Below are 11170 nucleotides of genomic sequence, written 5' to 3' on the forward strand. Positions count from 1 at the left end.
TTATTATTGTCACCATTTACCCAATGAAGACAATTCAGGAGGAGAGATTAAATATCTTATTCAAAGTTCTGCAGTGAGTTACTAGTTTGATGTGCAAAAGAAGGACATAGTATCTTTATTTTGGGTAAAAAATGATCACAGCCTATTATCTTTACACACACACACACACACATTTGTCTTTAAGGAATTTATATTTCTTCTTTCCCCACCAAGACAATAAAGTTGATTTTTAAAATCCTATTTCAATTTAAAGATAATTTGAAGCTATTATTTACAATAACCGAGACTTGGAAGCCATGTAAGTGTTCATTGACAATGAGTAGTAAAGAAAATGTGGCATATATATTATGGAATATTACTCATCCGCAAATAGAAGGGAATTTGCCATTTGTGACAACATGAATGGACCTTGAGGGCATTTTGCTAAGTGCAGTAGGTCAGACAAAGAAAGATAAATACTGTATAATCTTACTTATATGTGGAATCTAAAAAGAACCAAACTCATAGGACAGTTTGATGGTTGCCAGAGGAGGAGCTCAGGGGTGGGAGAAATGTGGGTGAAGGTGTCAAAAGATACAAACTTGCAGTTACAAGATCAATAACTCTGTGGGGGTGTAGTGCATTGTGATTATAGTCAACAATATTATATATTTGAAAGTTGCTACTAGAGTAGATCTTAAAGTTCTCATCATAAGAAAAAACGTTTGTAACTATGTGAAGTAGTGGATGTTAACTATTGTGGCAGTCATTTCATAGTATATACTATACCAAATAGTTGTGTTGTATATCTAAAACTAATACAATGTTATATATCTATCATATTGCAATAATACTGGAAGAAATAGAAAATAAATTTTAAAGATAATTTAATAGGAAATAGTTATTGGGATTTGAGTTAATATAGCATTTTCTTATGTCATATTCTTTTTCATTTTATTTTTATTTTATTATTATTAAAAAAAACTCTTTTAGAGAAGGAGGGGGGTAGGAAGGCAGAGGAAAGGGAGAATCTTTTTTTTTAATTAATTAATTTATTTATGATAGTCACAGAGAGAGAGAGAGAGAGAGAGAGAGAGGCAGAGACACAGGCAGAGGGAGAAGCAGACTCCATGCACCGGGAGCCCGATGTGGGATTTGATCCCGGGTCTCCAGGATCAAGCCCTGGGCCAAAGGCAGGCGCTAAACCACTGCACCACCCAGGGATCCCCAGAAAGGGAGAATCTTAAGTAGTCTCCAGGCCCAGTATGGAGCCCCACAGGGGGCTCCATCTTTGATCCTGAGATCATGACCTAAGCCAAAATCAAGAGTTGGGCCCTTAATCGACTGACCTACCCAGGTGCCCTTATGTTACATTCTTATAAATTGTGATATTGTACTTATTTTTAATATAGTATTGTTATAATTACATATGTGTATATGTGTATAAAATTTATAACATGTTTATAATAACTATTTCAGGTGGTTCTCTGTTCTGTTGTATGTTTTTGTAGTTCATTTAGCTTTATCAGGTCAACTATCTAGTAAAAATACTCAGTCTTTGGGTGTTTTTATATTTTTATTTTCCTAATTGTCCCTCTTTCAAATTTGAATCAGGTTCTGCTTGGTGCAAATACCAAGAACAATCAACCTTAAATCCTTTTGAAGTAAAGCAGAATATGTCACTAAGTTAATTAATGACAGTGTCAGCACCATTTTTTTCCCCTTATGCCAGGATGGCCCAGTGATCTAAGGCTCTGAATTAAGGCTCCAGTCTCTGATGAGTTTGAATCCCACCACAGCCTTATTATTATTTTTAAATTATTATTCTGATATTTTTAAAAACCTTAAAAATTTACCATTTTAACCATTTAAAAATATTTTTAAAGACTTACTTATCTTAGAGAGAGAACATGAGGGAAGGGGCAGAAGGAGAGGGAGAGAGAATTGCAAGCAGACCCTGCGCTGAGCATACAGCCCAACCTAGGGCTGGATCCCAGACCCAGAGATCATGACCGGAGACACCAAGAGTCTGACGTTCATTGACTGTGACACATAGGTGCCTCCCATTTTAACCATTTTTAAATGTACATTTCAGTAATGTTATAGGTATATTCACATTGTTATGAAATGGATCTCCAGAACATTTTCATCCTGTGAATCTGAAATTCTCTGCCTATTAAACAACAACTCCTCTTTCTCCTCCCCTGCTAGCCCCTGGTGAATACCATTCTACTTTCTTTTTCTATGAATTTGACTACTTTAGGTTATCTCATAAAAATGAAATATAAGAGATAAAAGTGAAACCATACAGTATTTGTCTTTTTGTGGCTAGATTATTTCACTTAGCATAATATCCTCAAGGTTCATCCATTTTGTAGCATATGACAGATTTCTTTCCTTTGTATTCCTGAATAATGCTCCATTGTATGTATATACTACATTTGTTTATCTGTTCATTGTTGATGGACATTCAGATTGCTTCCATCTCTTGGCTATTGTGAATAGTGCTGCTATGAACACAGGTGTGCAAATACTGCTTCCAGACCCTGCTTTCAATTCTTTGGAAATGTACCCTGAAGCAAGATTGCTGAATCATATTACTATATGATCAGTTCTATTTTTAATTTTTTGAGGATCCCCCCCAATGATATCCTTAGCTGCTGCACCATTTTGTAATCCCACCAGCAATGCCCAAAGGGTCTAATTTTACCATATCCCCACCAACACTTGTCAGTTTTTTTTTTTAATAGTAGTCATCCTAAAAAAAAAAAAATAGTAGTCATCCTAATGGATGTGAGGATACTCCCTCATGGTTTTGATTTGCATTTCTCAGATGATTAGTGATGTTGAGCATCTTTTCATATGTTTGTTGGCCATCGTATATCATTTTTGATAAATGTCTATCAAACCCTTTGCTAATTGTTTAATTAGGTTATTTGATTTTTTTTGTCATCGAGTTTTAGGAATTCTTCATATTTCCTGGATGTTGACCCTTTATTAGACATATGCTTTGCAAATAACTTCCCCCATTCTGTAGATTGCCTTTTCTTTCTAATGATTTATTTATTTATTTATTTGAGAGAGAGAGAGAACGCCTGCGCGCATGTGTGGGGGTGGGGCTGGAGTGGGGCACAGGGAGGGGGAGAGAGAAACCCAAGCTGACTCTTTGCTTAGCCCACAGTCCAGTGTGGGGCTTGAGCTCACGATCTTAAGATCAGACCAAAATCAAAGCCAAGAGTATGGATCAACCAACTGGGCTACCCAGGCACCCCTGTAGATTGCCTTTCTCACTCTGCTTAGAGATTGTGTCCTTTAATGCACAAAAGTGTTTAAGTTTTTCCCCTTTCTCTAAATCTCATTTGTCTGTTTTTGCTTTTGGTGTCTGTGCTTTTGGTGTCATATCCAAAAAATCAGAGCCAAGTCCAATGTTATGAAGTTTTTTCCCTATGTTTTCTTCTAGGAATTTTGTAGTTTGAAGTCTGTAATCCATTTTGAGTTAATTTTTGTATATGGTATAAGAAAAGGATCCAATTGAATTCAACACAATTTTAATGGCATGCTTCCAGTTATCCCTTGAGTCCCAAAGAACCAAAAGGCTTCTTGTGGCTGTGGAGTGGCCATCCTGGGCCCTTGAGTTCTACCAAAGTCATTTACATTGTATTGGACAAACATCTGTTGAGCACTTGCTAAGTGTCTAATGGATCTGGGAAGTGAGAGAAGGCAATAACAAAAATAAGACTTGGAAATTCCTGGGGTGATGTGAACGCTGTATATCTCGATAGGAGTTTAAATGATAGCGGTTATGTCTTTGTCAAAACTCAGTGAATGCACACTTAAGATTTGTATATTTCATTGCATGTGAAGTTTACATCAAAAGAAAAAATGAGGAAAAAAAAAAAAAGAAAAAATGAGGGACATCTGGGTGGCTCAGTGGTTGAGCATCTGCCTTCGGCTCAGGTTGTGATCCCAGGGTCTTAGGATCAAGTTCCGCATCAGGCTCCCTTCAAGGAGCCTGCTTCTCCCTCCGTGTTATGTCTCTGCCTCACTCTCTGTGTCTCTCCTGAATAAATAAAATCTTAAAAGAGAGAGAAACAAATATTGAATACTAGTTAATGATATGCACTTTGAAGTTTCTAGAGGGAAGTGCACTTTGCTCTTAAAAAAAGACAAATGGGGCACCTGGGTGGCTCAATCCATTAAGCATTGGACTCTTGTTTTCGGCTCAGGTCATGATCTCAGGGTGGTGGGATTGAGCCCTGTGTTGGGCTCCACCCCACTCCCTCTCCCCCACAATGAGCATGTGCACTCTTAACCTCTTTCTTTTTCTAAAATAAATAAATAAAATCTTTTTTAAAGAAAGAAAAAAAATGAAACAAGTATTGAACTGTAGTTAATGAAATGCACTATGAAGTTTTTAGATGGAAGTGAATTTCCCTCTTCATAAAAAAGATTAATAGATGGGTAGAGAAGTGAATAGGTGATAAACAAGTATATTTAAAATATAAATGAATTTGCTCCATGTTTGAAATTTTTCATAATAAAACGTTGATGAAAAAAGTTGAGAAGATAGTACACAGAGGTAGACTAGTCTTTACCTCAAACAGCGTAGTTAATGGCCTCTTCTGTTTTGTCTAGCATTTGGCTGGGTGGGAGGGCGAGGGGTAGAACTGGTTAGTGCTTTAAAGGCACTTGCTCCCTTTTTGGTGCCTCTGTAAAACTCTGAGTCCTTCCTGAATGGGCCTTCTATCCTGAGGGATCAGTTAAGTGACTGCTGGTAGCCAGCAATTGTGGTGGTCCTCCAGTACCTACAGGAAGGAACACGTTTTACACTGTGAATTAACGTAAATTACATGTAACTGAAATGAAAGTTTCATAGGACTATACTTGCACTCTGATATTTTCTATTCAATTTCTGGGGGAAAAAAGTCAATTTTGATCCACTAATGGGTTAAGAACTGACAGTTTGAAAAATGCTGCTCTATCACATAAATCATGGAGACCAAAAGATTGACATCTATCATTTAACATTCACAGCGAACATTGTCATAAAAATCTTTTGCATTTTCAGAAGTTCCATAGAGCTTCAAAGCCTAAGAGATGTGTGTTTCGTTACACGTGCCACTGAGATCTCTTAGTTGTGTGACCTTGGGAAAGATGTTTAACTTTTTAGCCTCAGTTCGATCATGTGGAGAATGGGGATATTAGGGGAACTACACACTTCATTCACTTTCCTTTTCTAGAAAAGGATTAAATGAGGTGATGTCTATAAAGTGCTTAGCACAGTGCCCGAGGAAAAGGCTTAGATAAGTGGTAACTATTTTTAATAGCCATGAGTTCATGAGCTTCTGTGTTTGGGCCTCAAAAGAAATCAGAATGGGCTTCTAAGGAATATGGTGTTCTTAGTATCTTCTTTAGGTTTTTTTTTCCTGTTTGTTTTTTATAGAAGTAACCTTTGGGAGTACCCGATTGTTGGCTATCGCACTCAGTAAAACAGTACTGTTTTCCAGCAGTTGGTGGTGGTGGCTTTGGCGAGAGTGCCATTTGGAAACATGGGGCGTTTTGGCAGGCTTCATCGTGTTTGTTGTTGGAGACTGCCTTGGCATAGTCCTAGGTGAAGGAGGGATGCCTGGGGTGTCTCACTGATTCATCCCTTTGGCATGGAATTCTAGATAAACTGCATCTGATTTGGGGGGTGGGCAGGAAGAGCCCAGAGGGCCTAATTACAGAGGAGTTTACCTCTTTGAAATTCCCTTACTGAGGGATTATTCTACACCATTTGGATTTCCTCCTTTTTAATCTGAACAGCTTTGGCTGCTGGTGGAAATAATTAGAACATTTTCTGATATTTTTGGCACCATTAGAAATTTTGCTCTTCTTAATTTAATAGAATCTTCGAGTTATATTGCTGGGAGAGCCCTTATAAGATCAATGTGAGTCTGCTGCCTGATAGGCCCCTTCGGAGCAGGAGCAGTGGCAGGCTTTGGGCATCAGATGCAGCACTCTTGCTCCTCTCTGGCCGGGGAAGAGACGCAGTACTCTTGCTGGACAACCGGTGCATTTAAACCACAGCCAATCTAAGAAAATGATGACCATCACTACTGTGTGCTGCTGCAATTGCTTTGTGTGTGTATCTTACTGCTTACTATATTTACCAGTTTATTACCTAGGATGGCAACCAGTTTAAAGATCTCAGCGGCTTAGGACAACAAAGATCTATATGTTGCTCATGTATCCTGTCCGATCTGAGTCAGGATGGAGAATGTTTCTTTTTCCATACAGACGCTCAGAGGCTTGGGTGGATAGCAGCCCCAGCCATCTTGTATTCATTTAGGATACATGTCTTCCAGGTTGCCATGGCAGGGAAGAGAATTAGCCTTCACTCTTAAGTGCTTTCGTCCAGAAGCAATAGAGTCATTTTGCTCATGGTTCTTTGATCCAAACTGATCATATGACCCTGCCTCACTGTAGAGGGGGCTGGAAATATGGGGGGACCTATGGACTATTTGATGAGCATTACCAAGGAGAAGTGTTATATGTGGTATTTTATTTGTTAAAACTGTATATTGAAAAAAATGCAGCTTCCTCTTCTCTAGATCTGCCAAGTTTCTTTACTCTCCCACTTTTCTAAGCCGCCAGGTTCAAAGAGGCTATCATTGCAGCAGCTTTTACTGATGGCCTGGTGGGGACAGGGCAGCTACTGTCAAACACAGGGGAATGCAATCCATCGAGCAGCAGAATATGCAGTAGAGAAACAGTGGGGGAAGCTGTGACTTTATCTGCTGACTTGGTATGGTAGGTTGAAAAACACTCCCCACTTTTCCCCAAACATAACAGGTCCTAATCCCTGGAACCTGCAGGTGTTACTTATATGCAGAAGAGTTTTTGCAGATATGATTAAATTAAGGATCTTGAGATGGAGGGTTATCCTGGATTAGCCCAGTGGGCCCTAAATGGTATCATATGTATCCTCACAAGAAGGAAGCAGAGGGATTTGACACCATGACAGAGGAGGAAGAGGCAGAGACTTGAGTGAGATACAGCTACAAGCCAAAGAATGCCCACAGGCCCCAGAAGCTGCAAGAGGCAAGGAGTGGATTCTCCCCTAGAGCCTCTGAAGGGATTGGGTTCCTGTAATGGGGAATGGGGCAAAAGTGAGAATTATCTTCTTATACTTTCTATTTTCATCTTTTAAGTTTAAACCATGTGAATGTATTACCTATTCAATAAATAAGTACAGTTAACCTTTACAGCCCTGCCAGCTCTAGGATAGGGGAACATGGTTCATTTCATTTATTCATTTTCCCGAGTAACCTCCAATGCAACTTGTGATTTGTGGACTGCACATTAATTCTTTTCAAAACGTTGCCTCAAGGCAAGGGCCCCTTGCATCCCACCTACTCCAATTTCTTGTCTCTTCATTGTACTTCTGATGTTTGGGTCTAGATAAGTGGTGGGAAAGAATTATGTGGAGAAAAATGAATGATGGGATAACAATTACAACTTTTAGTTAGAGTTTCAAAATGTAATTCGATTAAAAATACCTCAGAATTACCTCTCTCTGGATCAAGGCTTCTAAAACAGTGTGCTGAGATTTAATTTCCTCAGCCTTGAGGAGTGCAGGCAAGGGCAAGGGTAGCCAGAGCCCCCCTGGCTGGTGTCTTCTACTTCAAGAATACTACCCCTTGCTGCCAGTGTGCTATATAAATATTATTATTTTCAATGCGTGCTGTGATGCGGAAAGGTTGGTAAATACTGCTTTAGGTAAAATGTGGCCTTATATTTTAAAATACACGTTGCATAAAAATAGCTATGGAAAACAAACAAACTAGTTGGGTGTTTGGGAAGAATCTAGAGATTGCTTTGCCCCAGTGTAGGAATCCTCAGCCTTCTTTCCACGGTGGCCCTTGTGATAAGGATGGTCATAACCTGGTGCTGTCCTGGTAAGGTCACTGGCACTCCTGCAGAACAAAAAAAAGTGGCTCAACTTCAGTGTTTCCCACATAAGCCTACAGGAAAAGAAAGCCAAGTAACATTTTAGGAAATGATCTTGTGTTCATTCTTATTTACCAATAAATAATAAATCAGCAAAAACTTGGGTAAGTCCACTCTCTGTAGAAACAAATCATTCTGACCCATCTCATAACTGGCATCACAGTTGAGAACCACTGTCCTCATAGAATAAGTAACATTTCATGTTGTGGCTAGCTGCATATAAGTAATTTTAAAACACCAAATAAGAGATCATTTTTTTAAAAGATTTTAATTACCTATTCATGAGACACACAGAAAGGCAGAGACACAGGCAGAGGGAGAAGCAGGCTCCCCATGGGGAGCCCGACGCGGGACTGGATCTCAGGACTCCGGGATCACAACCTGAGCTAAAAGGCAGACACTCAACCACTGAGCAACCCAGGTGCCCCAGAGATCAATTTTTTAAAGGATTAGTGACAAGCAAAAAAAAATACTTAGTAGTATTACATGTAGTAATATAAATAGAAACTTTATCAAGTTCAATTTTCGTTTGAATTGTATTACTTGTTGCTCTGTTGTGTCCCGGTGGGTCTGATGATGTTGGTAATGCTGTCTGTTCTTTATGTTTTCTGGAAAAAGTAACTTAAGTAGTTTGTCAGTACTATCTGAAGATATCGAAGAGCTGTTAAAATGCTTAAAAATAAAATGATCAATTCTTCTTTTGTTCTCTTGACAGGATCATTGAAGCTATCTGCATAGGTTGGTTCACTGCAGAGTGCATCGTGAGGTTCATCGTCTCCAAAAACAAGTGTGAGTTTGTCAAGAGACCCCTGAACATCATTGATTTACTGGCAATCACACCGTATTACATCTCCGTGTTAATGACAGTATTTACGGGCGAGAACTCTCAACTCCAGAGGGCTGGAGTCACCTTGAGGGTGCTTAGAATGATGAGGATTTTTTGGGTGATTAAACTTGCCCGTCACTTCATTGGTCTCCAGACACTTGGTTTGACTCTCAAACGATGTTACCGAGAGATGGTTATGTTACTCGTCTTCATTTGTGTTGCCATGGCAATCTTTAGTGCACTTTCCCAGCTTCTTGAACATGGGTTGGACCTGGAAACATCCAACAAGGACTTCGCCAGCATCCCTGCTGCCTGCTGGTGGGTGATTATCTCTATGACTACAGTTGGCTATGGAGATATGTATCCTATCACCATGCCTGGAAGAATTCTTGGAGGAGTTTGTGTTGTCAGTGGGATTGTTCTATTGGCATTACCTATCACTTTTATCTACCATAGCTTTGTGCAGTGTTATCATGAGCTCAAGTTTAGATCAGCCAGATATAGTAGAAGCCTCTCTGCTGAGTTCTTAAATTAATGCATTGCAAATCGATTCTTGCATACACTTCATTTGATAGAAAGAATTGATGCTACTTCCTATTCATCATGCGTTTCTTGCTGGGTGAGCACTGCAGTGGTACTGTCATCATGTTGGTAGGGTAAAAATTATCCTTCCCAGCTGAAGGGATAAAAAAATTTATTTATAATGGAGTAAATAGGATTGAGACTTCAAAGGAAAAGTAATAACTCCTAGAATAAATTTTAGCATCTTATTTTATTTCGGCTTGTCTCCGCCTTGAACAATTACACTTTCTGTGTTTGTTTTAAAGTATATTATTTGAACATTTTGAAACTGAAAGGTACTATTTTCCAAATGTTTTTCCATTTTATGAATTCAGAAGAAGCTTGGAAGTTGCAGTGTTTTTTGTTGGAGAGTAACATTTTCATTTCTAAATGTTTTATAATCTCTCATATCAATGTCAGAAGTATCCTGGAAACATATGTCACATGCAGGAACTGTTTAACAAATACTTTAAGAATTTGGCCAAATTTTAAACTGTATAATGGAGCTAGATGCAAGCAAGGGTAGTATTTGAAAAACTTTTCAGCATATTTCTCAATTCCTTGATTTATTTTTGTTTCAATTATTCACCTTATCATATACAGCTTCATGGAAACTTGAGCATGTTTCCTTTTTTCCATTTTGGATTTCTTTTATCTATTTACTGAAATGACTCAACAGGGTATTTCAGAACAAGGAGAGCTTTTATTGTGTAGCATTTTATTGGAGTTCATTTTACTTGAATCCACTGCTGTTACTAGGTGATAATTGTCCTAACATTCAGATGTCCAAACAAGAATATTTCCAACATAAAAACGATAATAGGAAGTTTGATACTACAACCCATATTTATCTTCTTCTCTTAATTTTTTTCCGTGGGTTTAATAAGACTTTCTGGTTGAAAGGATGTTTATGTAGCCTTTTTATACCAAAGTCATACTTAGATGTTGTCACTGGATTATCATAAAAAGAGAAATTAAATATTTCCTTACTCTTGGTTGCTATGTAGCTAAGCCAATTTTTAAGCCAGCTAAAAACAATGAATACATAATTATTTGATCTGAGCTTCACCATTTTGAATTGCAGCTACACCAAAACTTTTGTACAATTTTGAACAATATGCCACATTAATCTGGGTAGATTATTAGGACTAGAAAATATAAAACTGATGACTATTTAATGCTAAGTTTTAGCAGTATGAATTAAGATTTTGCTTTGTTAACCAGTTGCCATAAAGAGGTCAATATATAAACAGAAAAATTAAAGTCATAGATTCACAAATAGTTTAACGTTGTACACTGTAATTTATGGGAGTGGAGGAGGCAGGGTGGAGAGGGAATAGGACCTGGATGTATTTATCAAAGAATAGAAATGTTCATTAGAAGAGTATTAGCCATCATCTAGTTCGGACCTCAATTAGTACAGGTAGTATAAGTATGTCGTCTGTGGAGGACTTCGGGCCAAAACCTGGATATCTAGAAATCTGCCTACCTAGTACAGCAGCTTACTATTATTTTTTAAAGATTTATGTATTTTAGAAAAAGATTTATGTATTTATTCGAGAGAGAAAGAGAGCGCGTGCACACGTGTGCATGAGTGGGTGAGGGAGGGGCCAAAGGAGAGGGAGAGAGAGAGAGAGAGAATCTTAAGCAGACTCTGAGCTGAGCCTGGAGCCTCTCACAATCTGAGCCCTGATCAGGACCTGAGCTGAAACCAAGAGTCAGAAGCTTAATGGACTCAGCTATCCAGGTGCCCACCCAGCAGCTTATTCTTAACACATGTCTGGGGTTTGAGAAAAAGGCTCGAGAAACCAC

The 11170-nt window shown here is 38.5% G+C and overlaps 1 protein-coding gene across 1 annotated transcript in view; it reads left to right on the forward strand.

Moving 5' to 3' along the window:
• The window catches only part of KCNG3 (potassium voltage-gated channel modifier subfamily G member 3), a 44523-nt gene extending 33936 nt beyond the window's left edge, over positions 1 to 10587 (forward strand). Inside the window, exon 2 of the mRNA XM_041756539.1 lies at positions 8687 to 10587. Coding sequence (XP_041612473.1) covers positions 8687 to 9332 — 646 coding nt within the window. The 3' untranslated portion in view covers positions 9333 to 10587. The remainder of the gene's footprint in view (positions 1 to 8686) is intronic.
• The last annotated feature ends 583 nt before the right edge of the window (positions 10588 to 11170 follow it).

This window comes from Vulpes lagopus, chromosome 5 (assembly GCF_018345385.1).
Source record: "Vulpes lagopus strain Blue_001 chromosome 5, ASM1834538v1, whole genome shotgun sequence".
Taxonomy (NCBI): Eukaryota; Metazoa; Chordata; class Mammalia; order Carnivora; family Canidae; genus Vulpes; species Vulpes lagopus.